This window comes from Blastomyces dermatitidis (assembly GCF_000003525.1).
Source record: "Blastomyces dermatitidis ER-3 genomic scaffold supercont1.7, whole genome shotgun sequence".
NCBI classification, from domain to species: Eukaryota; Fungi; Ascomycota; class Eurotiomycetes; order Onygenales; family Ajellomycetaceae; genus Blastomyces; species Blastomyces dermatitidis.
In genome coordinates this window covers 2,072,310-2,099,962 of record NW_025544780.1, presented here as the reverse complement: position 1 = coordinate 2,099,962, position 27,653 = coordinate 2,072,310, and the positions used below count along the sequence as shown (strand labels likewise).

The 27,653-nt window shown below is 40.1% G+C and overlaps 7 protein-coding genes across 7 annotated transcripts; 3 read left to right on the top strand and 4 right to left on the bottom strand.

Moving 5' to 3' along the window:
- Nucleotides 1–5,780: 5,780 nt before the first annotated feature.
- BDCG_06859 (ubiquinol-cytochrome c reductase subunit 8) lies at nucleotides 5,781–7,134 on the bottom strand. The gene is made up of 4 exons (XM_045422618.1): nucleotides 6,866–7,134; nucleotides 6,735–6,760; nucleotides 6,396–6,573; nucleotides 5,781–6,289 (listed from the first exon to the last, which is right to left on the bottom strand). Exons 1-4 carry the CDS (start codon nucleotides 7,078–7,080, stop codon nucleotides 6,232–6,234), a joined length of 477 nt encoding a protein of 158 aa, XP_045278217.1. The 5' UTR covers nucleotides 7,081–7,134; the 3' UTR covers nucleotides 5,781–6,231.
- A 2-nt stretch (nucleotides 7,135–7,136) lies between these two features.
- On the top strand, nucleotides 7,137–8,685 carry BDCG_06858 (prohibitin-1). The gene is made up of 2 exons (XM_045422617.1): nucleotides 7,137–7,540; nucleotides 7,614–8,685. Exons 1-2 carry the CDS (start codon nucleotides 7,220–7,222, stop codon nucleotides 8,133–8,135), a joined length of 843 nt encoding a protein of 280 aa, XP_045278216.1. The 5' UTR covers nucleotides 7,137–7,219; the 3' UTR covers nucleotides 8,136–8,685.
- On the bottom strand, nucleotides 7,983–12,915 carry BDCG_06857 (AAT family amino acid transporter). The gene is made up of 4 exons (XM_045422616.1): nucleotides 12,744–12,915; nucleotides 11,341–12,673; nucleotides 10,502–11,151; nucleotides 7,983–10,435 (listed from the first exon to the last, which is right to left on the bottom strand). Exons 3-4 carry the CDS (start codon nucleotides 10,680–10,682, stop codon nucleotides 8,937–8,939), a joined length of 1,680 nt encoding a protein of 559 aa, XP_045278215.1. The 5' UTR covers nucleotides 10,683–11,151; nucleotides 11,341–12,673; nucleotides 12,744–12,915; the 3' UTR covers nucleotides 7,983–8,936.
- BDCG_06856 (uncharacterized protein) lies at nucleotides 12,396–15,198 on the top strand. The gene is made up of 3 exons (XM_045422615.1): nucleotides 12,396–13,228; nucleotides 13,305–14,015; nucleotides 14,113–15,198. The coding sequence occupies exons 1-3, from the start codon at nucleotides 12,746–12,748 to the stop codon at nucleotides 14,266–14,268; spliced, it is 1,350 nt and encodes a 449-aa protein (XP_045278214.1). The 5' UTR covers nucleotides 12,396–12,745; the 3' UTR covers nucleotides 14,269–15,198.
- BDCG_06855 (Axe2) lies at nucleotides 14,445–15,873 on the bottom strand. Its single transcript, XM_045422614.1, has 3 exons — nucleotides 15,380–15,873; nucleotides 15,115–15,194; nucleotides 14,445–15,000 (listed from the first exon to the last, which is right to left on the bottom strand). The coding sequence occupies exons 1-3, from the start codon at nucleotides 15,822–15,824 to the stop codon at nucleotides 14,815–14,817; spliced, it is 711 nt and encodes a 236-aa protein (XP_045278213.1). The 5' UTR covers nucleotides 15,825–15,873; the 3' UTR covers nucleotides 14,445–14,814.
- Nucleotides 15,874–17,616: 1,743 nt separating this feature from the next.
- Nucleotides 17,617–21,833, bottom strand: BDCG_06853 (25S rRNA (uracil2843-N3)-methyltransferase). Its single transcript, XM_045422612.1, has one exon. It carries the CDS (start codon nucleotides 21,718–21,720, stop codon nucleotides 20,185–20,187), a length of 1,536 nt encoding a protein of 511 aa, XP_045278211.1. The 5' UTR covers nucleotides 21,721–21,833; the 3' UTR covers nucleotides 17,617–20,184.
- On the top strand, nucleotides 17,923–21,953 carry BDCG_06854 (uncharacterized protein). The gene is made up of 2 exons (XM_045422613.1): nucleotides 17,923–18,811; nucleotides 18,876–21,953. The coding sequence occupies exons 1-2, from the start codon at nucleotides 18,511–18,513 to the stop codon at nucleotides 19,940–19,942; spliced, it is 1,368 nt and encodes a 455-aa protein (XP_045278212.1). The 5' UTR covers nucleotides 17,923–18,510; the 3' UTR covers nucleotides 19,943–21,953.
- The last annotated feature ends 5,700 nt before the right edge of the window (nucleotides 21,954–27,653 follow it).

Sequence of the window (27,653 nt, the reverse complement as noted above, 5' to 3'; positions counted from 1 at the left end):
ATAAGTAATTGATAAGTTCTCTGAGACTTCTTCTATAAGAGTTATTCATGATTTGAGTGACTGCTTCTGAGTGTCTGCAGTAGAGTTTGCAGAGATGAGAGTATATAAGTTTCTAGTTCTTTCAGTCATAATAAGTGATTGCTGACTGACTGAGCTTGAAATGTAAGAATAAGTGCTTACAGGTGATTATTCAGATGTTTACAGCTTGACATGATATATACTGTTAACTACTAGAAGTATTCATGATAGAAAGATAAAATGTAGAGATTAATGTATAATAGCATTCAAGCTGAGTTATGAATAGTATTCATGAACTTCAGTCTATATAGTTGTGTGTAGTCAAGGGCCGCTAGCTCTATTGATTACATGAGAGATAGAAATAGAGGTAAAGAATCCGCGAGAAGCGGGATTTCTTACACATGCTATCAGATGTCATTCAAAGATTACTTAAGTCAGTGTATGATTACAGGTGTACACTGACTTCTTATATATTATACACTAAATTAATTAGTGGCTGCTATGACCTCTTTACATTCGTAAGCAAGTTCGGAAGCGGCCGTGTTATTATCCGACAGTTGTACGTTCTTCCGAACCACACTCTTTCTGACTCAATAACTGATATAATCTTTTCAATACTCTTCTTATATCATCTCTGTTAAGATAATTAATCTAATTAATTACTTCTTCTACATCTAATATTCTGAATATGTTTCTTGAACTCATTGCTGTAAGTTCTCTAAAGTTCAATGAAAATTTTTTATGATAATAAGAATAATGATAAAAAGATAATAAGAAAAAGAAAAGAAAAATAAGAAGAGAGAGACAACTGATTATATTATATACTTATAAATTATTCACTTATATTATTCTCAGTCTTCTGACAGAAGATCTGTCTCTTTATCATTCTCAATTCTCTTATTCTCTTTCACTTATATTCACTCTGAATTTTACAGTTCTTCATCTTTCATCTATTTATTCATTCTTATAACTTCTATTACCTTGTTGTCTCAGATTCTTTATCTCATTCATAGTTATTATTTTATTATTATCTTATTATTTCAATCTCTTTCTTTATCTGTATAATATCTGTAAAAGACAAAGATTCTCTATAATATTTATCATCTTATTATCTCAGACTCTTTATCATTGTATTATTATCATCTCATTGTTTCAATCTCTTTCTTTACTCATCTCTTATATAAGAAGAATATTAACTTATATCTGAAAAACACCTAGCATTCACTTTCTCATTTCTTATTAGGTTTAGCACCCGCGGTATTTAGTGATTTCTATTATCTTCTTTCAACTTCATTTTTTCATCTTATCATCTCATTTTCAGATATCTGCCTCTTTTCAGACAGAGAAACTGTGATGTTTATTCTTTCTACTTCTCAGAGCTTCTACTTCTTTCTTTCTGAGACTTTCATCTCTCTCTTTCTAAGACTTTCATCTCTTTCTTTCTGAGGCTTCTGTCTTTTTCTTTCTAAAGCTTTCACTTCTTCCTTCTATAAAAGTCAATCACAATAAGCAAACAAGCATGTATATATATATATATAGAGGCGTCCGCTCATCTTCATCTTAGAGAATAAGACAAGATTTATCTTTTTACATGTATGATATGTAATCAGTATATACTACAGATGATGTATACTGCAGTGATTATATATTCTAGAAAATTAATTTAACAGACACTGAAGTTGTACTTTATAAGCTTAATATACAGTTCTGCCTCATCTAAGATCTTTAATATAGTTTATATATACTCAGTGTGTTCTTTCTTCTTTATAAAGTATATTATCACATTATTCAGATATATTATTATAAAGATATTCAGATATATATAAAGTGTTTTATTAATAAAAGACTGAAATACTGTAAGAGTATTAGTCAAATTAAAAGATATTACTAAATATTTAAATAATCTTAATACAGTTCTAAAGACAGTCTTTCATTTATTTTCAGATTATATTTATAGCTGTGTATATATATTAATTATATTCAGTTATATAAATATAATAGCTTCTGTAAAACTGTTGATTATATTCATAATTAGAAATAAAGAATAGTAACTCTTTATTATCTTAAAGTTTAAATTATAGTAGTTTATTTATAATCTGAGATCTTCATTCTTCTTCTTTATAAATATTACAGAGACTCTCACAGAGATCTGTGAAGATTAGATAAAGTTATTCTTTAAAATCTTCTTTATATAAGTTTATAAGATCTCTGTCTTATAATAAGAGAGTTTATAGATTAATTCTCAGAAGAGTTTCTACTCTTTTATTAAATTTATTATTAGATTCTTCTTATAGTAAGATAAAAGCTCAGCTGTCTTTACTAAGTTAAATATCTCTGTAAAATCTCAGTATTTCTCTAATATCTGAAGCTCAGTTTTCATGATTACAAAGTTCTCACATATTTATAAAGTTATTATATAAATGAGCTTATCTTCTTTAATTAACTCTGTAGAATTAACTGATTCTATCTCTGTAACACTGATTAGAAGTATAAACCTGACTTATAAGTAACTATATCTAAATTATATCTTTAAAGTTATATAAGTCTTAAGTATATATTATCTATAATATCTGTGATAATTACAGTTTCTATAAATCTTTTTCAAATTTCAGAGAGATTTTATAATTTAAAGATAACTCTTATAAGTTTCTTAGCTCTTAGATCTGAGTTTTCATACTCTGCTTATTATAAGAGTAGATTCTTAGTTTTCATTACTTAGCTTATTCACTTTACAAGCTTTAAAAATACTATAGTGATCTGAAACTCTAAGTCTATTAATACTTTCTATACTTATAAAATAGTAGTACTGCAGTACAGTCTCTTTTTATAAGTATATATTTTTATTAAAGAAGTAACAGATTCAGATATTAACTTTAAATCTTTTAAAAAAACTATTACTGACTCTGTTTATAACTTCTTAAATTTCTATTTTAATTTATCTGAATATTTTATATAAAGACATTTTAATTTAAAATAGATAAAGCAGAGATTCTTTTTCTTAATCTCTCTATTATATATTCTATTTATAAGAGCTTATAAAGCTCTCTCTCTTTACTTAGTAGTCAGATATAAATCTCTCTATATCTTATTATTTTTTCTCAGTAAATATATTCTCTGTTATTCTAACTCTTATAGAGTTAATTAGTAATTTACTCTCTACAGATTTATAACTCTCACAGTAATTTATAAATAAAGAATAAAAGTTATTAATTTCTTCAGAGTTAAGAGATTAGAGTCTTACTTAATAAGCTTATCTATATATCTTTATTCAGTTTCTTTATAAATATTATTATTCAGATCTTATTTCAGAGCTCTGTTTTCATAGATTTTAATTTATATTATAATTTTATAAAATACTATAAGTAGTCTTTATCAGATTTCTCATCTCTTTTTCTAATATTAATAATTAAAGTTTAGATATTCTTTATTAAACTTATAGAATCTTTTAACTTATTCTCTAAATAAATTTTAAGAATAGATTAGTAAGATTTTTTATAATTATTTTTAAATAATTTAATTAGTTTTTAACTTCAGTATAGTAGAGATCTGTTATTATATAAATAATAACTTCTTTATCTTTTATATTACACAGCTAAGCTTGTGAGTTAATTTTAAATATAAACTTATACAAGCTTTTATAGATTATAATTCAGTAGATAATCTTAAATAATTATAACTTAAGAAAGTTTCTTTTTAGTTTATAAATATCTCTGAAGATTATATCTAGAGACTTGATTTAGAAGTATTTATAAATAGTAAGTATTTCTTATAGAAAAATAACTTAATTTTATAGAAAATACTTAAGAATATTCTTTACTAAGATTAATTTAATTATAAGTTTAAAGAGTTTCTCTATTATAGATATAGAAAATAATATTCTATAAGTAATTAATAAGTTCTCTGAGACTTCTTTTATAAGAGTTATTCATGATTTAAGTGACTACTTCTAAATATCTATAGTAGAATTTATAGAGATTAAAGTATACAAGTTTCTAGTTCTTTCAGTTATAATAAGTGATTGCTGATTGATAGAGCTTGAAATATAAGAATAAGTACTCACAGATGATTATTCAGGTGTTTACAGCTTAATATGATATATACTGTTAATTAGACTGGCCGCTGGGATCATGAATTTCATGTTTGGTCTCATTTGATCTGGTCTCATACATTTCTTGGTGTGAATCCTGCTGGGACTGGCTATCAAAAAAACAGATAAAGTGACTATATATCAGATCTTAGAATGAAACCATGACTTGAAAAAAATGAGAAAGTGGTTTCATTTGATCTCATTTAGTCTCATTCTTAGCATAAAGTTACTATTTTTAGACATTTTAAGGTTTTTTTTAGACTATTTTTAATTTTTTAAAAAGTAACACTTTTTGATAATACTCAAATGAGATTTAAAGTCATTTAAAGCAATAAAAATAATTTAAATTGAGAAGTGGAAATCATGGTCTTATTTGGAAAATGTGACAAGAGTAGACAGTAAGTCCCACTGGAACAGTATGAGACTACTATCTAATGTTAAAACCATGTAATGGGATCAGTCGAATTGGTAATGAGACTATCAAAAAATCTGGTCCTGGTCCCAGACACGGTCACACGGTCAGTCTACTGTTAATTACTAGAAGTATTCATAGTAGAAAGATAAAATATAGAAATCAATATATAATAGTATTCAAGCTGAGTTATGAATAGTATCCATGAATTCCAGTCTATATAGTTGTGTGTAGCCAAGGGCCGCTAACCCTATTGATTACATGAGAGATAGGAATAGGGGTAAAGGATCCGCGAGGAGCGGGATTTCTTACACAGAGATAATTTTAAGTAACAGAGTAAAGATACTACAGAATCACTGAATAAGGCAATTTAAAGCTGAATAATAGCTTATGCATGCAATGATAGCATGTAGTGAAAGAATATAGCAAATTAGAGCAGATTCTTATGCATAAAAGAGACACAATCTGATGAAGGTGATATAATAGAGTAGTTAGTTGTATATTGAGATCTAGCTATTATGCGGCCTTTTATGTGTAGTGGGCGTTCGCTGAGCGATCGGCGAACGAATCCGACAATAGAAGAACCAACTTTTCCATGCAAAAAACCCTGTAATGTGATGTGCTCTCCGGCTCATACAGCTCAGATCAATCTTCAAATCTTCATTCTTTTTTTCATTCTGCTCTTTTCATACATTCTCTACAAGTATTTACATTCCTTATACTCTTCTCTATGTTCATTTTTGATCTCTGTGTTCATGGCATACACTGCTAAATGCCCTGTAACATAATCTCATGTGATGTCATGTGCACCTCTTTGAATTCATGGATGGGATTGAACAGCTGGCTCTGCAGCCTGTGTGGCTCTGATTAATCTGATAAGGTGATAGAGGTGATACGGGGTGGAAGGGAGTGGTCGGGGGAGAACGTGATAGAGGGGGTAGAGGGGGTAGAGAGTGAAAGGGGTGAAAGAGGGTGGTAGGGGGAGAGGGGTGGTAGAGGGGGTAGGTAGGGGCAAAGCGAGCGTACGCGAGCGTTTGATGCTTGTGAGTAAAAAAAATAAAAATAAAACAGGTTTATGAAAAGCAGAGTTTCTTACATTTTAGCAGCATATATAGTTATAGTGTGAGTTAAAGAATATCAAATTCTTTGAATTACAAATTGAATGAATATTTAAAAACATCAAAAATACTCATTTAACTCAAATGTCCCTATAGACTGTACACATCAATCACAGATATAGAGAAGCAAAGGCATGAGTAATAGCTTAGTTGTTTCACTAATGATATGATATTGCGCTAATTGTGGCCTCGCGGCCAAATAAGGAGATAATCTACTTAGCAAGATTCAAAACAACAGATGTTCTCTGTCCTGCTATTGATAAGATGATATTATTCAAATCTATTTAGCAGTTTAGTTCTTCTCAAAAAGAAAATGTGTTCCGCTGGGCCATAATCTGTGGGATGGTTAATCTCATGTGCAAGTGAGGTGATCAGGCTTCTTTCAATTCCTCTCGTTTACTCTACCGAGAAAGGTGGAGACAAGAGGGGAATGGAAAACAAAAAAAAAAAAAAAAAAAAATATCATCTTTTATATAGAAAATGAAATTTTAGAAACGTCGATTTCTTTCTAATAATATATGTACTGTGCAGCGCAATGACTGGCTGAGGCCCTCTACCAGCTTTGCAAAGCTATATCCAACAAATAATCATCATCTTTACTCTTCATCTCCACCCTCCGCCAATCGTCCGGGCTTGGAGTTCAAATATTCGTTCCTGCAGGCAAGTATATGTTAGTTGGCAACTACACCACAAGCACATAACGCGCAAGATAGGTACAACAATGCACATCACAGAAAGCCGTGTGGACCAGAACACAAACCTCTCTTGAGCCCAGTTAATTATCGCATACGCGGCGACGAACGGGGGAATAACATAAAGCGCTTGGTTGCGGGTTCTTCTCCATGTGTTGAAAATGGCGTTGTAGAGAGCACCGGCGAAGGGGCGTTGTCGGTTGGGGGACAGAGCGTAGGTCGAGATCTTTTGAGGGGTCGGGCAACCTATTTAGTACTCAGCATGAGGTAACCATTAGCATGACATGTGCTGCTGTGGATTGGATAGAGGCGGAGGGATAATCGAACAACCCCGTTATTAGGTGTGGCGGGGCGATGGCGATTGGAGTCGCTCAAGTTGTGGCAATGGGATAGGCCTCAAAACGTACCGAAGTTTCCAAAGGTTCCGATATAGCTGCCAAATTGTCAGTCTCCGTCTATTGCTTCAATTCTTCATGATGTGAACGGCGGTATGCCTCGAATTGATTCAATGCATGGTCAGCCGGGGAGAGGGACTTACATTCCGCGCTTGGGATCTGGGTGTCCGCCGCCCATTGTGCCGGATAAACGACGAGAGGAATTCGTAGACGATTGACTTGATTCTTTCCAATAATAGACAGAAAGGCTGCCTACGCAACAATAGTGCGTATGTGTGTATGTGTATGGGTTATGGATATGCGTGATGTCGCCGGTTTGTTTGAAGTTGAGTGTTGGAAGTTGAGCCTCCAAAATCATCCGGCACTAGTCCCGATGCAGCCTAGCGCAATTAAAAGCACCATCTTGAGCAAGCTTCGTAAACCAATTCAATGCTGTTGATAACCCCCCAGAACTCCAAGAGCAACGTTTTTCAGCATCCATCCCCGGCTTTTTCAAAATGGCGAATGCTCTTACTGCAATTTACAAATGGGGTGTCCCCGTAGCCATCGGGGCGTCCTTCGTCCAGGCATCTCTGTACGATGTCAAGGGAGGAACCCGGGCAGTCATCTTCGACAGGCTCACGGGAGTGCAGGAAAAGGTTGTCAATGAGGGCACTCACTTCCTCATCCCCTGGTTGCAGAAGAGCATTATCTACGATGTCAGAACGAAACCTAGGAATATCTCAACGACCACCGGAAGTAAGGACTTGCAGATGGTCAGCTTGACCCTACGAGTCTTGCATCGCCCCGAGGTGCAGCAATTGCCAAAGATCTATCAGGTATGTGCATTCGCATTTTAACACCCCTTTCGTCTATAATATATGTATGAAGCTAACCATACCATCCATGTAGTCCCTCGGCCAAGACTACGATGAAAGAGTTCTCCCCTCCATCGGCAACGAAGTCCTAAAGTCCATCGTCGCCCAATTCGATGCTGCGGAACTTATCACCCAGCGTGAAGCCGTCTCCAACAGAATCCGCAACGACCTTATGCGCCGCGCCATGGAGTTTAACATTGCTCTCGAAGACGTCTCCATAACTCACATGACTTTCGGTCGCGAATTCACCCGTGCCGTCGAGCAGAAGCAGATCGCCCAACAGGACGCCGAGCGGGCGAGATTCATTGTCGAGAAGGCCGAGCAGGAACGACAGGCCAATGTCATCCGTGCGGAGGGAGAGGCCGAGAGTGCTGAGATCATTAGCAAGGCTGTTATGAAGGCTGGTGATGGCTTGATTCAGATCCGAAGAATCGATGCTAGCCGGGAGATTGCACAGACGCTTGCCACAAATCCCAACGTTACATATCTTCCGGGTGGTGGTGAGGGGAAGGAGGGCGGCAAGAGCACTGGCCTCCTGCTTGGGTTGAGAAGCTAAAGAGGAGTGACGAGGGTTGATAGATAGTAAAAGCACTCGTGCATTTAAGGCGGATGCGATGAAATCGTTCTTCTATTATTGAACAAACAAGCATGTAACAAGATTCTAATTTCCTTTTTGTAACTTCACTATCATTTCTCAATATATTGATCGTTTCTCCGCTTCTTAGCATCTCACTGGCGCGTTGACGACTCAATGCTTTTCTGATGTCAAATATACAGATGGCAACAGCTCTGATGTATTCACTGGACATATTATTGTGGAGGCATCACTTTCTTCTCTAACTGTTCTGTACAAGTAAAACGACGTCTGTCCATTTCCTCTGTATATTCCTAGCCTGACTCTACTAGCATCAGATAAGGAGATGAAGGTCCTAGGCGGTGCATAAATGTAAGTAGACGACACATAAAAATCCATGGCAAACAGTCGAGGTATACAGATGAACAATTGTACATGTACACAATGTACGTTTCAACGCTTCGCTTGAAAAACAGGTGAAGTGAACAACAGAAACAAAAAAAAAAAAAAAAAAAAAAAACAAAAAGGAAAAGTAAGCCAACTGTTAAGCCGCTCCGCCCTGACTACCACACGATCATAAAATCTTTTAATGTATCACATAAACTGGTTGAATCCACAGGTTCTCAATCCATCGAATCCTCAATCAATCAACGGAAAAGGAAGTTGATAGAAATACAAGATAAGTACAATATACATATGAGCAGCGAACAAACAGAGGGGAAGATGGGAAATATAGAAGCAGAAAAAGAGACGCCTGGATAGATAGGAGCATCACCCCTACTATTACCAAAACATAAGATGCATCCGATGCTGAACACGTTCCCACGCCGTCGTCGGGACTCTAGTAGTCTCCCAAGTTTCCGCATCAGCCAACAGCCGGCCCGTATCTAAGTCCGCCTCCAACGGCTGGACAAAGCTCGGGCGGTACACAATCCTATGCCCCGCATACAACACCACGAACAGAATTAAACTAATATAACTGACGAAAAAATTCAATATATTCCATGGTATAAATGCCGTAAACCCTTGGGTGATGATGATAAGGATGTTGAAGAGGAGGCCGTACCAGGCCAGGTAGGGCTGGAAGGGTGCTTTGTAAGGTAGTGCGTCGCGGCTAATATTCCGCGCCCGCAGCGCCCGCATAAAGCTTAGGTGGCAGCCGTTAATGCATGACCATGAGATGAAGCCGGCGATACTGCTGATGTTCATGAGCCATTCGAAAACCACAGAGCCGCTGTTGGATACGTTGAGGAAGCCTAGCAGGCCAAAGGCGGCTGTAAATAAAATGCTTACCCATGGTACACCGGCCGTAGTGGTCCTGGTGAAGATTTTGGGCGCACAGCCGTCCTGAGCAAGGCCAAGCAGTACTCTGCTGCCGGAGTAGACGTTGGAGTTAGCAGCGGAGATAACCACAGTGAGGAGAACGACGTTGATGAGGCCTGGGAGTGTATTGACACCGGCGAGTTTGGCAGCAATGACAAACGGGGACGCGGAAGCGTCGGAGGCTTTTGACAGAAGGTCTTGGTTTGTGAATGGTATCAGGATCCCGATAAAGAAGATTGTCAGGACGAAGAGGAAGAGGATGCGGTAGAACGTCTTCTTAATTGCTGCCGGTACAGCCTTGCGCGGGTTTTCTGTCTCTCCAGCCGCGATGCCAACTAATTCAGTGCCCTGATATGAGAAGCCGGCTTGGATAAGAGTGGCCCAGAACCCGATGAATTTAGCGGTAGCAACTTTATCATGTCCGATGACTTCAAGGAGGTATGGGGCGAACGCGCCGGGATTGTGCCAGTATTTAAATCCTATATAGCCCTGCTGGCCTGCACCGGCATTGATGCAAATGCCAAAAATCATGAAGCCAATAACAGTGATGACTTTGACGCTGGAGAACCAGAACTCGATCTCGCCGTAGAAGCTGACGGGCAACATGTTGATTAACGTAATGAAGACCCAAAAGGCAGCTATGAAGATGCCAATGGGGATTTGATCGTTCCAATATTGAATGATGAGGCCTGTCGCCGTCAATTCGAGGGCGAAAGTAATGGGCCATGAAAACCAGTATATCCAACCCATCGCGAAGCCAAGGCTAGGGTCGACGAAGCGGGTAGCGTATGAAGTAAAGGCGCCAGCTATTGGTATATACGTTGCCATTTCTCCAAGTGAAACTATGACTGAATATACGATAGACCCGACGAAGGCATACGCGATCAGGGCGCCCGCGGGGCCGGTCTTTGAAATTGCACCCCCGCTGCCAATGAACAGGCCAGTACCGATCGTTCCTCCTAAAAGACAAGGTCAACAACAATGATCCGCAATTCTGACAAGGGAGCATAGAGAAATTGGCTTACCAATAGCAATCATCTGAAGGTGTCTGCTCTTCAGCTTCCTCTTGAGCTGAGGCAGCTCGCGGGGCTGCAACTTTGCTAACTCATCCGAGTCATAATGCAGGCCTGGAGGGGGGTTACCCTCTGTGCCCTTCGGCCTCTTCTCATCCTGGGCCAATGATATGTGGTCTCTCGGCTCTCCCATTCTCGATGCTCCCACTTAGCTTGGAAAGGTTTGTTGGGAATCCAAATTAGGGAATTTGCTAAGACGATATAATGATTGACGAGAGACTATAGCAGGTGGGAAGTCGAGACACGGATACTGCAAAAGGAGAAACAGAGTTTTTCCCACAATTGGCAAAGAGTGGGACTTCCTCAGCTCAAGATACGACCAGAAAGATTGGAAAAAATAAATAAAAACAAAGAAATATTAAGTAACGAAAATGTGACAGCAGTTGGAAGCCAAACGGACAATACCAATTGACCAGTAATATAAGAGGAAATAGGGCATGGTGACTCGACTGCAAATGCAAAATTTTGCAAATTCCAATCTGCGATCGGCAACGATGCAACACCCGTGTGGCGAATAGGTGACACCGATGTTATCCCGACTCCGGAATTGGTATCACACAACCATGTATTTAGATAAGAGGGTCGTGGGAGTCGTCCGAATGCTAATCCCCAAGGGGGTGAAGTGGAGGATAAGTTAGAATAACTATTGATTGACAAGTTGACTCCATACCCCGCGATTTGGAAAAAAAAAAAAAAAAAAAAAAAAAAAAAAAAAAAAAAAAAAAAAAATTGGATGTGTGAAATCAAGGATTTGGCGAAGATGAATTGATACTGTGAACTGTGATACATACTTGGTGTTTATGCTAATTTGTATGAAGGTATGCAGGTAATAACCTGGTCGGCTTGCAAGCCGATGCATGTCGGCCGAGCTCTAGAAATTACGCCGAGGAATGAGCCTGCTGAGACGGGTTCTGACGATTCTGTAAGTGTTTGTACAATAGCAGAAACCACCATATAGGCCTATCTCGATTGAAATGCATGGCATCCATGGAGATATAACCATATTAAGATGTCAGCGTTCCTTGAATCTTCGGTCACTACTGCTCGATTGTTCCCAGCCATCTTTAGGCGTAGGCTTGAGAGCTCCCATTATCATTTCATGAACAGGAACCTCACAGTTGCACCAGTTGCAGTCTGTCAGGTTCATGCTCTAGTTGCATATTGAGACCACGCTCTCACATATCGGGAAGGGCATTCTCATCCGATCTCCGTTCAAGATCGTTAATTACTGCTGTCCACGGAGTAAGACAAGAACAGGCTGCTGGAACGGTAGTATATCCTAACCCGGAGTCTATCCACCTTGGTATGACTTCGGTGTCCACAGTATCTCCCAGACGATCGGCAGTGTTGTACAGCTTCCCCACGAGGCGGGATGCACCAGGTCAATTTTGCGGATGCATCTTCTAGGTTCCTCCCCTGCTTTAGCAAAGAGATGTTTTAGAAAAGTAAGTGGTTCGGGTAATTGTACATGTACATGTACTTATTGGAAGCGGGTGGGAGCTAAACTTGAACCACAATCTTGAATCACGCTCCATAACGCAAGTTAGAATGATATCTATCTCTATGAGGTGGTCCTCAGAACCGAACCGGTGGGGGCTTCTCAGTGCAAGCTGCAGATATGCAATGATAAACTGAATCTGCACTTACAAATGTTGTCCGGTGAGAATCAAAACACGTTTCCTGGGTCAAAACACACGCTGTAATCCCCTTTTCTGCTGTGTGGTGTTGTCTAGGGACAATCGAAGGATCAAAACCGGATGGAGGGAGGTGAGGATCACGTGTAGGCCTGCAGCCCTAATTCGCATTTCCCTATCAAATAATCTCGTCGTCTTCCATATCCCATGTTCGCAGACAAATAGCTTAACTCCAGGGCCAGCTTCCCAAGCTCGTCCCCACGGTAGGTATGGTAACTAACGGAGTCCAAGGCAGTTCCCCCTGTCATCCCAAACGGCCGCAGATGGCGTATCATTAGCGCGGCAAAGGAAGCGCCAAACACCTTGCTAAAGCCCACGTGATGGGACATTTCGCTGAGCAACATGGGAGCTATCGACGATCAGCTCTGTCGGAGTTTTTGTTTAGCCCCAAAGCTATTATTATTTTTTATTATGGACAACGGCACTGCCACTAGGCAAATCTGTAAGCTCCGGGTGTTGCCTCAAGTTGGGGGCTCAATAATAGTTCGGTTCCAACACACCTATGCCTCCATCTTCAACTTCAATTCGTCCCATCATGGCGGCACCGCCCTCCATCAGTGCGGAATCCCCTTACCAAGTTCCGCCCGCAGCGGCCAAAACCCGGACTCAGACACATCGACGCCGCCTTAATCGCGAGGAGCGAAAAGATATCCTAATCCTACGGCGTTTGGGTTATACGTATCAAGCTATAGCTGAACATCTTCACGTCTCCCACCGTGCCGTTCAATATACCTGTGAATCAAATACCTGTGATCCCAAGAAACGGCCCGGCCGGAACAGCAGGCTGTCCAGCAAGCAAGTCGATGACATTGAAGCCTTTTTGACCGCCTCCAAGGAAAACCGGAGCATGTCATATAAGAAGATAATTGAGGCCCTTGGCCTTGACGTCAAGCAGGACTGTCTGCGTCGAGCTTTACAAAAACGTGGTTATACCCGACAGGTTACCTCAGTACCTAATTGTCAATCCAGCAAACGTAGCCAGCTTGTAAGTTTTGTAGATTTGCCCAGATTGGTTGGAAGTTGAGGAATAATCAATAGAGCTAATACACCTGGTATATCAGACTGGGGAACTTTGTAAAGACCCTGATACCAAGACCAAAAGCCAGAGCGAACCGGAGTCCTCCGCCGGGATGATGTTGCCAGAAAATCCTTCGCCAGCGGGACTTGATTCCGCAGTAGTCCTACATCACCACCATCACCAACCTACCGCCGCTCAAGCTCAAGCCCTAGTCACCCGATACCCTCATTCTCCGTCTCCCTACCAAGGCCATCACTCCATTGCTCCTCAACCACTACCTATCCCGCTTCAACATCATCCAGGCCCATACCCCCAAGTCGTACCACCAGAATTCCGACAGGCTCCGCAACAATACCACTCTATGGCACCCTATTATCATTATCATCAACAGCAGCAGCAGCAGCACCCACAACAATGCCAGTCAATACCCCTTGGATCTCTACCTCTCCCTCCCCAGTACAGCCCAGTGCCGTTACACCCTCACTCTTCGTCAACAGGTGTGCCCCAATACCATCCAGTTCACGAATATCATCCCATATCTTCTAATAAATTACGGCCTCCGGTCCCGGAATATCGTCGAGCTCTATCCGAGTATTGTCCCAGCTTGATCGACCGCCGCTCCGCTTCGGTCCAAACTCCGTCTCCTTTTCAATCGCCGTCCTTCGCCTCCCTCCCCATCGACCATCGACATCAAAACCTCAGCCGCAGTACATCTCCAGGTGTATGCCTAACAACAACCTCTCACGGGCAAATGGCAAGTTCCACAATATACCCCATGAATGGAAATATAAAAATAAAAATAAAAATAACCCCGACTACTGACCTTGATGTTAACTACATACAAACAACAGCTTTTGGAAGTGTCGAGCATGACGGACCGATCGCGGAAGTCAAGCGGCTATTCGACACCGCTTACAATACCAGATGACTGTAGTGACTACTACAGATACGAGACGAGCGCTCCCCCAGATGCCACCGGTATCGATTCCGAGACGAGGTTGCGATAGCAGTTGAATTTTATCTATTTTTACTTGCAAAGATACAACTAGAGTAATAGAAATAGGCCTCAGGGCCGGACTTGGCGTGTATGTGAAGAGAGCCCGCATGAGACGTTGGAAGTGAACATGCACCTGTACAATATCCGATACGCCTCACAGAGAGGGCTTAATATTTGGCGTTTGGGGAACATTCTGCGCCTTTAATCATTTTTTCTCATTATTTCTTCTCCATTCCCCCTCTCATTTTTAATATTTCCGATTGTTTGGAGTTTCTTTTGTGGCTTTGTTTTAATGTTGAGGATAATAGAATATAGAATATAGACCATAGCTTTCATACATAACAACATTCTCTCCCCCATTGTTTCATCCTACGCAATATCTGTCTAGGTCCATGCCTCCAACCGAATATTCGCATAGAATGTCGTTCTCGACGCACATACCCAGCCCTCCAAACAACCACGGATAGGAAAATTGCGAAGGGTAAAACAAAATCGAAAGGCCATGATTTGCAATATTCCACGACTAGCTCTAAGAGACCGCCATGTCTACCAAACGTCAAACGCATAGATCAGCAAGCAGCCCAATCACGAACGCAACAGCGTTCGCACGATACTTCTCTACAACAGCCCTATGAACCTCCCTGTCAAAGCCGCTGTCACACACCGGGTCCCCCGAGTCGCAGTAGGATCGCATGCGGGAAGCAAATTCGTCACAGGATTCGGAATCCGGGCGCGGCAGGAGCTGGACGATATTCTTGTTTTTAGTGTGGTGATGGGTAATTGGCAATGGATAAGACAATTGTATTTTTTAAATGGCATATCTTCTTTAAAGCAGCAGAAGAGGAGAGGAACTTACACCGTTTCTGGTTGAGGTGCCAACATCGAACGATTTGCCAGGCACATGGCGCGGATCAGCCATGAAAATGATCGCAGATACTACAAAGGATTTCAAGAGAATTGGGGTGTTAAGTAAAGAATGCCGAACACATGTTTTATATCATAACCATAATCTAATGCTCTCCCCGGCTCGCGCTTCTTCATCCCCATTCGCCCATCCTCACCTCACGGGTTGTAAACTTCCGCAAGCAACAACAACAACAAATAGCATATCAATCGCATACCTTTATCGGCAATCCTCTGATCAATCCCCTGCTCCGCAAAGGCCCCGCCACACAACGTATTGCCAATAACATGCGCCCCCTGCGAATACCCCAACAGGACAATCTTAGTCTCCGGACAACTTGATGCAGATGTGTTTAGAAGGCCAGTTAAAGCTTGGATCCCCCTGTATAAGGAGACGGAGTACGGAAATAGCTCTGCTGGGTAATCGAGCGCGATACGTTCGCTGTTCTCGTGTCCATTGGCAATGTCTCTGGCGACGGTGGTTAGGCGGCCCTCGCCGGGATCTTCGCTAGTGCCGCGCGCTGCAATTATCGTTATGGCTGCACAAGATGCATTGGTAGTTTGTTCCTGTGGAAATGGTATTGGGAGCGGGTTCGCGAGGACGAAAGGGGGGTTTACGAAGATGAAGGATATCACTGCTGCTACCCCAAGAATAGAGTGCATCGCTGGCAAGATTATAATGACTATAGGTACTGCTGCAAGGTTCGCAAAGTTGGAGTGTCACAGAGAAGAACTCTGACAATATATATTTCAAATATATATAAAGATATATGGACATATCTGCATAGTGGGGAGGAATTGGGAAGGAACGGAGGTGCGGGATCAGTCAATGATCTCACAAAAAGGCGAAAATAGACGATGCAAAAGCAGTGCTGAAAGCATCAAGAGGACAGAAAATGCCCTATTGACATTTGAAGAAATGAGGAACATTCATCATGGGTTCTAAGAAGTAACCCGTAGCAGAATAAGTGCAAGTATCACAAGGGTACGTAGCCACACCCATACTGTATAGCTCTGATCAGCCAATAGAATCTGCTAAACAGTTGCACCAGAATATCATATATCATTAAACTGTGAGTGGCCACACCTTAAACACTACCATTTGGCCCTTCGGAAGAGAAGCACGCTATGCACGAATGTGGAACAAGAAAGTCATTCAGGAGATAAACAGCCCATTGACCAACTCAGATGATGCTCACCCTTCAGCTGAGCCTTCCAACCCCTCACATCTTCGTTGGTGACGAAGAATTTAGGACAGACGACAAATTAGAAACACCAGGACATTGTGTAACTCATGGAACGGGAGAATAGTTCGAATGTCATTCTGGAGAATTGATTGCTGAGTTCGGCATCGGCTCTAATCCCGAACTCGGCTAAGCACAGTCTCGGGCCGAGTCCAGATATTGAACGGGCGCGCAAAGCTTGTTGGGGCTGATGACCTTCAATAACTTGTTTGTCGGGGGAGATGGAAAGAGCAATTTTGTTTTATTATTGTTAAATTTCCTTCCCTATAATTCCTAGAGACAGATTATACTCCTCGTCGTAGATTACAAGGGGACTTAGCAAGTGCGGGAAAGGCTGCTTATGATACTGGGGAGGTAGTGAGCTTTCCCCAGACACTCGATTCGCTTCAGTTGCAATTCGATGCTTCCAACAAAATATGAGGCAGGCTGAGCGTATCGAACTGGTTGAGGGGGAGGTCTGAGATTTGCATCAGCTTGTCTGCACCGCGATATCTATCAACTTGCTCAATCCATTCAAAAGCTCATGGATGAAACTCCCATCACCCATACAGTCTATGCTGCACTTTAGCCTCTTCTCCTTTCTCACTACAAGCTGCTTCCAGTGTTCTGGCCGTGGACTAATCGCAAGACATTCTTGAGCAGACTTTTAGGCGAGCTTCTTCGTGGAGTTTCGTTGGTCGGTTTCATTTCTTCCCGATCGCGTTTATTCTTCTCCTTTGCTTTCCTCGACGATTTCAATTAGGCATTTCAAACCGTGTTTCCTCGTTCTTCTCCAAAATGTATCTCAGGTTTCACGGAGGTAATAATGTCTCAATACCTCTTAGGGAAGCTCGCAATCGGCTTTGTCGGATTTGAAGATATCCTCGATACCACATAGGCCCGGGTCTCGCGGGCAAGCAAGGGTTTTAGAACGCCCATGCCTGCAGGGGTCCAATAGGCGTTAAATGAAGTTGACGTGGCGTAAATACATCATTTCGCTTGCTCTGGTTACCCGCTGTTGGAATGTGGTGATAGCCTTGCGGGGTCAACATCTCCGCCTATCCCCAGAATGGAAAGGCAACGAGATCCTCACAGAAATTAGATCAATTCACCGTTCAACTAATATGTGTCTTCCAGGCCGAAGGGCAACTTTCTTCCATTTTCAACGTTTACTGGAGCAGTAACAAGCTATGCTTCCGTAACGTATTTGTGAAAATTATCTCCCATAGCTCCAAAAATAGTCATAGTCTTGGTTAACTAGAGCAATAGGTCGGGAAGGACAGCCACGAGAAATGTTCCGGAATGTTGTTAAGCCTCAAAAAATGCTAGATAATTCATTTTATCGAATTCTATTGTGAGCCCGAATTTAACCTAGCAAATCAAGAAATAGAAACAATATTTTCCGAACCCTTCCTTCACAGGTCGTACATTTAGGCAACTGAAATAAATCGACAAGGGTGCAGGCTTCAATCCAGTAGAGCCACGGAATTGTCAGGCTGGCATCGAAATAATACTGTATCTTCATGTAAAAGCGCCCATCTGCCTGCCATAAGGTAAAATAACCCAAAGATTCCATGAATTATCCATGTCTTCCAAGGCTGTCAGTTTCCAGTACGGTCTCTTCCCCGTGCTAGAGCAGGAGTGTTAGTGTCAGTCAGTCATGCGTATATCCCACAGGCTTTCAAACGTCCAATTATATCCCGGACCGCCAAACTGCAAAGAAGTGAAGCAGAGCAGCAACCTCTAGTTCTCCATAGGCGATGCGAGTCACCCATCCAAACGCGGCACCTACAAGCAGCCAATTAGAACCAGCCGTTGGCAGCCGCCAATCTACGGATATATCTCTATTCGCAAGAAAAACTGTTTGAGGCCTCCTGTATGCAACAGCGCTCAGACACACGAAGTGGCAGTGAATTGAGTGGTCTGTAGCGCATCTCAATAAAGCCTCTTGTCACAAGGCTATAAGAAAATTCGTGTCCATGATTTAGTGGCCGCGGGAAGTATGTGCAAGGATAGAAAGGGACACTTGCGCTGGCTGCGTGCCTCAAAGGGCTTTCTTCTTTCACAGCTCAAAGTGATAAAGCCAAAAAAAAAACCTATATATATGAGCTACCACTGCAGGAAACATGGCAGATCCAAGAGAGAGTTTCGACTGGGGAGGGATCAGGAATAGAAGAGGAATGGGAGCAAAATCTGCTGTGAGTGGCACGACCAGAACCTGGCAGCCTAACAGAGTTGTTCAGTACACGGCGATGGGTAAAGTAGAAAAACCACCTCCCCTTGATCAACCCAGTGGCACATTAGTCGCCTCGATAACCGTTGATACATCAGCCAGCGTCGGAACTCAATCCCCGAGAATCACAGGAACCGAATTGGTCGGATCGTATAATTGGTTGGATAGCAAGATACCAACTATACTAATCCCAGGTCGGTAAATTCCCAGTTGCTTTGTGCTCATATCACTGACTCCTAGGGGTTAAATTCATTTCAGGAGCGCCCCCGAAGTGGACTCCGTTGAGAGGGGGCGTGCAGCTCAAAGAAGACGCAGGCGATTACTTTCGGGAGCCAAACAGCGCGAGATGGCCGAAATACCCAATCGAGCCTGCAATCCGAGCTGTATTCGATCGGAATCCCAAATTTAACGGTAAAACGATCAACATCGTTACCTGTGCCGGAATGATGGGATGTCTTTTCAAATTTGCCTCGTCAGCCGAATGGGAGTTCCAGTGCTTTGTCCATCGAGTGGGGGACACTCTTTTCTTGGTGCGTAAGGAACGTACGCCCAAGGAGCTGATCCAAGGTGTCTACGGATATGGACACACATTCCCTGAAGCATATACCAGTTGGCATAAAAGTGTGAAAGGCTCAGCAACCAACCAACGAATCATTCGTTACGAATTTGGCGGCCTCACCTTCCTCGTCCGCTTTGAAGCAGATGGGTATTTGGGTGGGATGATAGGGATCGAGGTGAAAACGCAAGAAAAGAAGACGCCAACAAGCCAGAAAGGACTCAGTGACATGGATGTCCTTTCTCAAAATACAGAATCCGTCACAATTGGGAAAATAGGTTCTGGGAATACCGCGACTTTGAAGCTCCAACATGCCGGATTTGATGTGCCACAGTCCGCCGTATTTGACGTGAAAACCCGTATCCGCAGGAGGGAAATAAGTATGCCTGAATCTCTACCACGCTTATGGGCGCGTCAGATTCCAAATTTTGTCGTTGGTTATCATGACGACGGGTTCTTCGACCGAGATCACATTCTGGTCATGCCGATGAAGGAAAGGATTGATGCTTGGGAAATGGAAAACGAAAAGGTTCTCCTACGGCTCACCAAAGTCTTTGAGAGCTTGATAAAAAGCGTCAAGGAGTCGGAAGTTAAAAATTTGTTGGTTCATAGAGCGAAAGACGGTCCGCTGGAACTATGGGAAACAAAAGAGAGCCGCAGGCCTGCGATGACTCGTGCACTAGAGGCCAAATGGAAGGGGTGTGGTGAGGTGATTAATAATAGCAGCGACGATGATGATGACGATGGCAATGAGTATCTGCTTTTTTGAAATCGAAATATAGCCCTTTCTAACTCTTCAATTTGATTATTGTGTTTCATCTAATATGGATTAAATCCAGACTCGACCACTTTTCTTTGGTCAAGTTCTGATAATAACCTCCTGTTTATGTGAGCTTATAATTCGTTATGCCCTTAATTCCAGATACCATTATTGCTTCAAGAAAAGTTTCGTGCCATTTTCTCTACCTTGAACATGTACCAAAAGTATTTGCCTCTGTGCGACGTCTGCTGTCAGCTCTTTAACCGCCGATAGACATGGATTTGGAATCTCATATCCTCCAAGCCAATTCCATCACCAACTTGATATTTTAATAGGGACGCATCCCTCCGGAACCACCGAGAATCATCTGACACAACGCGTGCCCAATTGCCATCAGCTACGGAAAGCAGAGCATGGTCAAGAAGAAAACGCATTGGGTAGTTCCTCTGTTTTTTTGTATTATCTGCAGATACATTGACATCTTGACGCGTTGTACCGTCTTCGTCGGAAGGAAGGGATGTACTGGATGTAGACGATTGTTGCGTGGGACGCCCGCTTTTAGTAGCAAAGGTGACGGTTGAATAACTTCCGGGACTATCAACAACGAGCAGTATTGTCCCAGGGCGTAGCATATCCGTTAACCGAAGTAGGAATGCTGTCGTCTTTGGTATCGAGGTGGAGAACAGCTCGTTTAAAGTGAACATCAGAGTAACCAGCATAGCTTCGTTTCGATCCATCGTTATTTTATCCAAGTCCATATCGCCATTGATGTCGTTCGATGGTGGAGTTAGCAAGGAAAACAGTTCCTGATCTGTGAGGCTCAATACGTCCGCTTTCTTAAAAAAGACACGAAATCGCCCATCCCCTGGACTCCGCGTACCCTTGCAAGAAACCAACGGCGCAGGACAAGCTTTAGACGATGGTATAGACTCAGACAACATAGCTTTGTTTAAGGTGTTCACAAGGGAAGACCAGTCTGCAATATCAATAGACGTGATTGACAGGTCTTGGAACGGGTGCTGGCCTGAAGGTTTCGTATTAGCGCCGTCAACTCGATCCTCTTCGGAATGGTCGATATCTGGGATGTTTGCGGACTGCATTTCAATTCCCAGCGAAGAAATTCCGGCTTCGCGATTCGAGTTGACGGCTTCTGAGGCGGCTTCTGAGGCAGCTCCTGAGGCACTGGATATGCGCCCAAGGCCCCCATCATTCAGCCATCTCCATGCCGCAGCCAACCCGACGATCTCTGCTCCCGCACCGCCTCCAATACAGACGATATGCTGCCCAATTGTGTCGCTTCCAGCACCCGCAATGCGATGCTGAATAATCATCTCGAGAACAGATGCAAATATCCCTGCGTAACCTAACGCCCTTCCTGCGCTCCAACGCAGGGCGTATGCTTTGAGCAACTCTTCATTCGCATCGGCAAAGGCAGACAAAAAGTCGCGATTATAAAGATGGGTCTTCAATATTTGGACCAGTTCTGATAGAGGCCGTGACAGTGGATCTGGCTCGCAAGCTCTATCAGAGCAGAGGCCCGATTGGAAAACGTTGAGAAGCAATTGCTGGAGTGAAATTGGTAGCTGTGTCGCTTCCAGCAACAATCTACTATTTCTATCATCAGAAGCAGAGAGTATCCTCGTCGTTCTCGCGCCTTTGCTTGAGGATTTCCCACTGCTTTTGACGCTGTCGGGTTTATGTGCCGTTCTGGGAGCGGTTTTGGATTTAACACTATTCTTCCCTTTGGACTTTTGCACATCCTTCCCACGTCGATTTGACGCAGCCATTTTTCGAATTACCTTACGAATATTCTCCCATACCACGCCCAAATGTGCAATTTTACATGAGACAAAAATTTTCTGGATGTGGCTCCCATTTTTGCCAAGGAATCCAAGCCTTCACACAGGCCAATTGACTGGCTGTAAGTATATGAACAGTCTTACTAGTCCGGGCTTGAAATGCTCAAGGCGCTGCGAAAAGTTGTCTCACACTAAGCATTTATCCTGAAATATGATTACTAGTGTATTGAATCTCCAGGCCACACCAACCTGGGATTTAGGCACTGAGCTAGTGAGCAAGCTAGAAGCATCGGTCTCTATAATCCCCCTGAAACTCCCTATCCTTTAATTAAGAGATGGAATGGCAATACTTAATACCGGTATCAGCATTTCAGTTTAAATTCTTAGCGCAAGTCAAAACTTTTCGCAGGAGCCTCGGCAGGGTAGAGCTATCAGCATCTCAGGTGTGACACGTAGGAAACAGTGAAATCACTGTAAATTAAACCCTACATTCTTGTTGGGGGTCCCGGGTTGATCGGCCCTTCTACCAGCAGCGCTGGTGGTGACTGAGCTCTTTTGCCCCAGTAGCCTACTTATCTCAGCGGGCTCAGACCCTCTGGCTCGGTTTGAACGGGTTGCAGCATTATTATTAACTAATCCGGCATGACACTAACCTACTTTTGATACAAGTCATGTGCTCAGAGCAATCCTCGCCAGAGGGTCTGAGAAGAAATGGTTTCATCTTCAATGAAGATTTCTGAGATTTACAAGGATTTTTCAGATTCTTCAACTTTGACTTTCTATTACTATATATTCACATATCTTTGAGATTTGAAAATCATCTTAGCTTATAGCTAAAGAGATGAAGAATAGAAATATTTCTTTAATATTTTAAAAAAATCTATATTTAAGATAGATGTATACTCTTGAAAATGATTATATTTTTTGATCTCAGAATTTCTAAGAGCTTTTTTTTATATGAGAAATTGAATCAAAATTCCTGTATTCAAAAACACACTGATCAACTTTGAGATGATACTTCTATTCTAAGAACTTTAGATATAAATATAAAAATCAGATACATCACAAGAACATTGTTATTCTAAGATTCTAAGATGATACAGAAATGATGAATCTATGAAGTTGAGTTGAAATTCTCTTTCATACTCAGAGTACTGATGTCACGCTCCCGGCCGCGCCAAGGCCCCGTTGCGGTTCCACACGGCCCATCGCTTCCATGCGGATGATTCCATCCTGTCTGAACCGGTTTCCAACCACTCTATGACATCATTCGGATGTATCATAGGAAGATCCGATTGATGGATATGAGAACCTCACTTTTATACAAGGTCAGCAGATTACTCTTCCTTGACAATGAGGCACTGCTGAGGTATTACTCCAGCTATTCTCACTTGTGAAATGAGAGAAAGATATTCACTTATTATCTATATAGAATAGCTAGATGCTGACTTCTTATCAAAGAAGTCAGTAATTTGTTTTACTGCTACTGAAATATACATAAGAGTTACTGCATATCTCATACAATCTTCTTAGTATACTAAGTATCATATCTGTGATATTCTTGCAATAACTCTGTAGTCTACAAGCTCACTATTCAAGTAAGATAGTTAAGCTCACTTATATAACTTTTTAAATAACTATCTCTACATATCACTGCTGACTAGTCACTGCTTCAGTTCTGTCACATTATAATTTGAATTACTTAATCTGATTATATGTTTGAATCAGTCAAGCTCTAACAGACTGATATGACTTCATGCACCTGCACTGAAACTAACTCAATCTCACTCTCTGAAAGAAATACTACATCATTCTCTAGAGTGTGTACATCTCTATCTTAGCAGAAATCTGAGATTTCTGAACTCACTGTGTATTTTAATATAAGCTTTTCAACTGCTCTGTCATTACTGCGGCCTCTACACATCTACATCTATTATGAAGATAGAGAGATTAAGATCAGAGATTCACTGAGATATAAGAAAAATATCTTGTCTGAATTTCACAGCTTTATCTGTACTCTTGAATGAAAATTCCACCTTAATCTGAGCTAGTATAATACTCATAAGATATGAGTAATATACATCATCAACCTTCTTGAAGGCATCTCTGTGACTACTTGAGCTACTAAGAAGAGAAAGCTTGAGTGTATCAATACTGTTATAACTTGAGAAGAATTCAAGAACTTTCTATTAAATCAAATTAAAGATCACTGTAATTACAGCTTCACAGCAGCACAGCAGTTCAACTCATTATATTAACAAGATAATGAAAATTCTTCTGATTTCAATGCAAGATTTGAAGAATATTGAGAGAAATTAATCAATAATTTGAATCAATTAAAAACACAGCTTTATCTCATGAAGCTGACTTATAAAGTGCAGATAATAATATCACAGTATCAGAGTTCATCAATTAATCACACTGAGCTTATCAACCTGACTTTCTGAATCTATTTGAATAATCAATTCTCTGAGAAAAAGGTTAATAAGACCTCTTCTAAGTAATTAATGATGAAATTTAAACAGCATTATAACAGCTTCAGTGTGAAGAAAGTAAAGAAGAATTTCAAGTATTCTGATTCTTCACTCACTGTGAAGAAATATTAAAAAAGATTTGATAAAGATCTCTGTTTTAACTGCAGAGCTGATAATCACTATATCAGTGATTGTAAGAAGCTGAAGAAGAAAAGAAATTAAGAAGATATCTTCTCAAAGTTGACTTCTCTTCTGACAAATATATCCGCGGAAGATAAAGAAGAGAAAGAAAAGAATTGATAATTCTCATATCTCTGAGTTCATATTATAATCACAATGTATACTCTGAATGAGAAGATATCAGTGAGATATCTACTCAACTCTGAAATGAATATTAACTTTATATTCTATTTCTTTTCTTTGATGAAAAGTTGAAAGAAGATAGATTCATCAGATCATGCAAAATTTACAGATGAAATAAAATATCACTGTTTTGATATAATTCAAGCAAAGTGTGTGACTACAGACTCAGAAGAAACCTTTAAGAAGAGCAGTCTGCTTCTTCATACAGTTAATATTATAGATAAGAACATTATTCTAGATCTTCTGTAATTGAGAGAAAACAATCCTCTTATTGACTGAGTCACTCAGATATGATGATACTGTCTCACTGATAAAGAGATAGTAATAGAGAAACCTGAAGAGTTTCATTAGAAGAATCTTGAGAAAAAGATTGAGTTAATATACTGCATAGCAGGTAATTGAGACTTGAGAACAGATGAAGAAGTTATCACTCTCACTACAAGATTAGCAGCAGTATTCATTATTAAAGACAGACATACATAATGTCTCTTTACAGATTTTAAGAATGTCTTTTTGAAAAAGAAAGCAGTGAAGTTTCCTGATATTAAGATGTAATATAAAATTTATCTTGAAGATAGTGCAATAATACTGTATGAGCCTCTTTACAACTTGTCTGTAAAGAAGTTGAATATTCTGTGCAAATATCTTGAAGAAGCATAATCAAAGAACTGAATACATTCATTAAAGAGTCTAACAGAGGCATCTATACTCTTTATGTCTAAGAAGAATGATAGACTATGTCTATGTGTAGACTACAGAGGCCTCAATAAAGTGATAATTAAGAATCACTATTTATTACTGTTAATTAACAAGATGATTGATTGATTATCTGAAGCAAAGATATTCTTGAAGATTGATATACAGAATATCTATCATAGAATCAGAGTTAATGAAGATGATATTTGAAAAATGACTTTTCATACTAAGTACAGTAATTTTGAATATCTTGTTTTATCTTTTAATCTTTGTAATACTTCAGTCATCTTTCAGATCTATATAAATAAGGTGCTGCAGAGTCTTGTCAATGTCTCCTGCATAGTATATCTGAATGACATTTTAATCTTCTCAAAATCAGAGAAAGAATATGATACTCATGTTTAAGAAGTGTTGAGTTACTTAAGACAGCATTAACTCTATACAAACACTGAAAAATGCTTATTCTACATGCAGAAGATTGATTTCTTAGATTATATTATTGAGATGAATGACATTTCAATGAACAGAAGCTGAGTCTCTGTCATTGAGAACTGACTGATATTATAAACATATCATGAGATGCAGGTGTTTCTAGAATTTATGAATTTCTATAGATGATTCATCTATGCATATTCATGAATTACTGCTTCTCTTACAAATCTGTTGAAGAGAAGTGTGAAAGACAGAAAAATGAAATTATTTACTCTCACTCAAGATACTGTGCAGATGTTTATGAAATTGAAACAAGCTTTTGCAGATGTCACAATACTGAATCATTTTAACTCTGACTTACTCAGTCAGTGTGAGACTGATGTATCTGAGAATGAGATCTGTGAAATCTTTTCACAGTTGACACTGAAGGCCTTTTAATATTGAAAGAATCAGAGAATAATCATCTCTGAGAAAACAGGCAATGAATTGTCTGTGAGAGAAGACTTTTTCACAGAGTCTACAAGATACTGTGAATAAAGATCAGTGACCTTCTTCTTCAAGAAGTTATCACTCACACAGAGAAGATATGATATTCATGATTAGAAGATATTAGTAATTGTTGAATTCTTTAAGATCTGATGATATTATCTTTAGAGTAGTAAGTACTCAGTGTAAGTTCTCACTGATTATACAAATCTGCATTACTTCTTGATAACAAAGAGCTTGATAAAATGTTAAGTCAGATGAGCAGAGCTGCTTTCAGAGTATAATTTCTATATCTGATACTGTTCAGATTGACTTAACCCTGCTGACATATTATCTAGATGACCTGATTATAATATCATTGATATGAAGAAGAATTCTATAAAAGAATCTCTGTCATCACTGCAGAAGAAGCTAGCTGCAAGGAGTTGAAGTTCTCTAAAGCTTGAAAACAGTGCTGAAGAGGCAGCTGCATAACTCAGTATAGAAGATGAAAGAGAATCTGAGTCTCTGTGAGAGACTGACACTGAAGATCATGAGCTTCTCATGTCATGTCTTGTAATCATTGAATTGATAAAGAATAAAATGATCTACAATCTTTCAATCTGACTACTTTTGAAATTCATTGATAAGTTACAGAAGAGGAATATCTCTACTACAGCTTAAATTCAAAAGTTGAAGAAGAAAGAATTCAGTTTGAACTTGAAAGAGACAGGCTCTGAGTGAGATGATACTGCTAAGAAATCAAGTCACTGATAACTAGAAGAATGTGAACTTCTACTACTGAATAATTCAGTCTTCATCTCTTATAGTAGAGTGATGTGTTAGAAGTTATTAAGAATTTATCATAATAATTCTCATACAGAGTACTTCAGGTTAGAGAAGACTGAGAAGCTTCTAAAACATAAATACACTTAAAACAAGCTCTGAACAGATGTCAAAGAGTATATTAAGACTTATAATATCTGCTAAAGAATAAAGATTCTATGATATAAGTAATACAGTGAGTTGATATCACTGCCTGTTTCAAAGAGCTCATAGCAGAATCTATTAATGAATTTCATAGTTGATCTGTCAAAGTTGACAAGAGTCAAAGAATATGACTCAATTTTAATCATTGTTAACTACTTCACAAAGATGATTAGATATATTTCTACTCATAAAAAGATTAAAGTCTCTGAATTGACTGACCTGTTTTTAGATATCATTATTTGTAATCACAGTGCTCTGAAATTGTTAATAACAGATTGAGAATCTCTCTTCATCAGCAAGTACTGATCAGCTTTTTACTATTATCTTATAATAAGATATCTTCTCAGTACTGCTTTTTATCTGCAGACTGATGACTAGACTGAATACCAGAATCAGACACTAGAACAGTATCTTTGAGTATTCTGTTCATATTATCAGAATGATTGACTCAAACATCTTCTAATCACTGAATTTATATATAACAATACAAAGAATGTAATC

What these genes read in the sequence shown, in the direction of transcription:
- BDCG_06855 (XM_045422614.1), bottom strand. Translation starts at nt 15,824, where the DNA reads ATGCACTCTATTCTTGGGGTAGCAGCAGTGATATCCTTCATCTTCGTA. An exon ending in TCAGAGGATTGCCGATAAAG is followed by an intron (nt 15,195 to 15,379) that starts GTATGCGATTGA and finishes AATCCTTTGTAG; the next exon opens with TATCTGCGATCATTTTCATG. An exon ending in GCACCTCAACCAGAAACGGT is followed by an intron (nt 15,001 to 15,114) that starts GTAAGTTCCTCT and finishes AATATCGTCCAG; the next exon opens with CTCCTGCCGCGCCCGGATTC.
- BDCG_06853 (XM_045422612.1), bottom strand. Translation starts at nt 21,720, where the DNA reads ATGGCTGCGTCAAATCGACGTGGGAAGGATGTGCAAAAGTCCAAAGGG.
- BDCG_06857 (XM_045422616.1), bottom strand. Translation starts at nt 10,682, where the DNA reads ATGGGAGAGCCGAGAGACCACATATCATTGGCCCAGGATGAGAAGAGG. An exon ending in CCTTCAGATGATTGCTATTG is followed by an intron (nt 10,436 to 10,501) that starts GTAAGCCAATTT and finishes CTTGTCTTTTAG; the next exon opens with GAGGAACGATCGGTACTGGC.
- BDCG_06858 (XM_045422617.1), top strand. Translation starts at nt 7,220, where the DNA reads ATGGCGAATGCTCTTACTGCAATTTACAAATGGGGTGTCCCCGTAGCC. An exon ending in AATTGCCAAAGATCTATCAG is followed by an intron (nt 7,541 to 7,613) that starts GTATGTGCATTC and finishes CCATCCATGTAG; the next exon opens with TCCCTCGGCCAAGACTACGA.
- BDCG_06854 (XM_045422613.1), top strand. Translation starts at nt 18,511, where the DNA reads ATGGCAGATCCAAGAGAGAGTTTCGACTGGGGAGGGATCAGGAATAGA. An exon ending in ACCAACTATACTAATCCCAG is followed by an intron (nt 18,812 to 18,875) that starts GTCGGTAAATTC and finishes AATTCATTTCAG; the next exon opens with GAGCGCCCCCGAAGTGGACT.
- BDCG_06856 (XM_045422615.1), top strand. Translation starts at nt 12,746, where the DNA reads ATGCCTCCATCTTCAACTTCAATTCGTCCCATCATGGCGGCACCGCCC. An exon ending in CCAGCAAACGTAGCCAGCTT is followed by an intron (nt 13,229 to 13,304) that starts GTAAGTTTTGTA and finishes CTGGTATATCAG; the next exon opens with ACTGGGGAACTTTGTAAAGA. An exon ending in CAACCTCTCACGGGCAAATG is followed by an intron (nt 14,016 to 14,112) that starts GCAAGTTCCACA and finishes TACAAACAACAG; the next exon opens with CTTTTGGAAGTGTCGAGCAT.
- BDCG_06859 (XM_045422618.1), bottom strand. Translation starts at nt 7,080, where the DNA reads ATGATTTTGGAGGCTCAACTTCCAACACTCAACTTCAAACAAACCGGC. An exon ending in CGGAACCTTTGGAAACTTCG is followed by an intron (nt 6,574 to 6,734) that starts GTACGTTTTGAG and finishes AGTACTAAATAG; the next exon opens with GTTGCCCGACCCCTCAAAAG. An exon ending in ATTAACTGGGCTCAAGAGAG is followed by an intron (nt 6,290 to 6,395) that starts GTTTGTGTTCTG and finishes ACTTGCCTGCAG; the next exon opens with GAACGAATATTTGAACTCCA.